This window comes from Propithecus coquereli, unplaced genomic scaffold, assembly GCF_000956105.1.
Source record: "Propithecus coquereli isolate 6110/MARCELLA unplaced genomic scaffold, Pcoq_1.0 Scaffold925, whole genome shotgun sequence".
Classification (NCBI taxonomy): Eukaryota; Metazoa; Chordata; class Mammalia; order Primates; family Indriidae; genus Propithecus; species Propithecus coquereli.
The window spans coordinates 26442-26787 of NW_012155563.1; the positions used below are offsets into that span (position 1 = coordinate 26442).

Sequence of the window (346 nt, forward strand, 5' to 3'; positions counted from 1 at the left end):
GGGACACTCACCGTGGTCGTGGGCGAACACCAGCAGGTCCAGCCCGGTCAGCATCTGCGCCAGCTCATCGTAGCGGCCACAGTGCTCTGCGGCTCCGTGCGACACAAAGATGAGGGCCCTGGGGGGACAAGAAGAAAGCCCAGTTGGAAAAGGCCAGCTCTTTGAGCAGCACGTGAGCTTCCGTGACATCGGCAGGGCGCCAGGAACAAAATCGCAGGCCCCAGGCGCGGTGACAAGGGGGTTTGTTGTTAAGAGCTGTGCAGAACAGACCCCACAGCCTGGCTGTCCCCGAGAGCTGCTCCCAGGCTAAGCGCCCGTCCCATGAAGCTCTATTTCGTCACCTGCA

The 346-nt window shown here is 61.8% G+C and overlaps 1 protein-coding gene across 1 annotated transcript in view; it reads right to left on the bottom strand.

The window, feature by feature from the left end:
* LOC105826840 (monoglyceride lipase-like) overlaps positions 1-346 on the bottom strand; it is a gene marked incomplete at its 3' end in the record, with an annotated part of 43947 nt that overhangs the window by 17971 nt on the left and 25630 nt on the right. Inside the window, exon 3 of the mRNA XM_012664855.1 lies at positions 12-118. Within this exon, the coding sequence (XP_012520309.1) occupies positions 12-118 (107 nt within the window). The remainder of the gene's footprint in view (positions 1-11; positions 119-346) is intronic.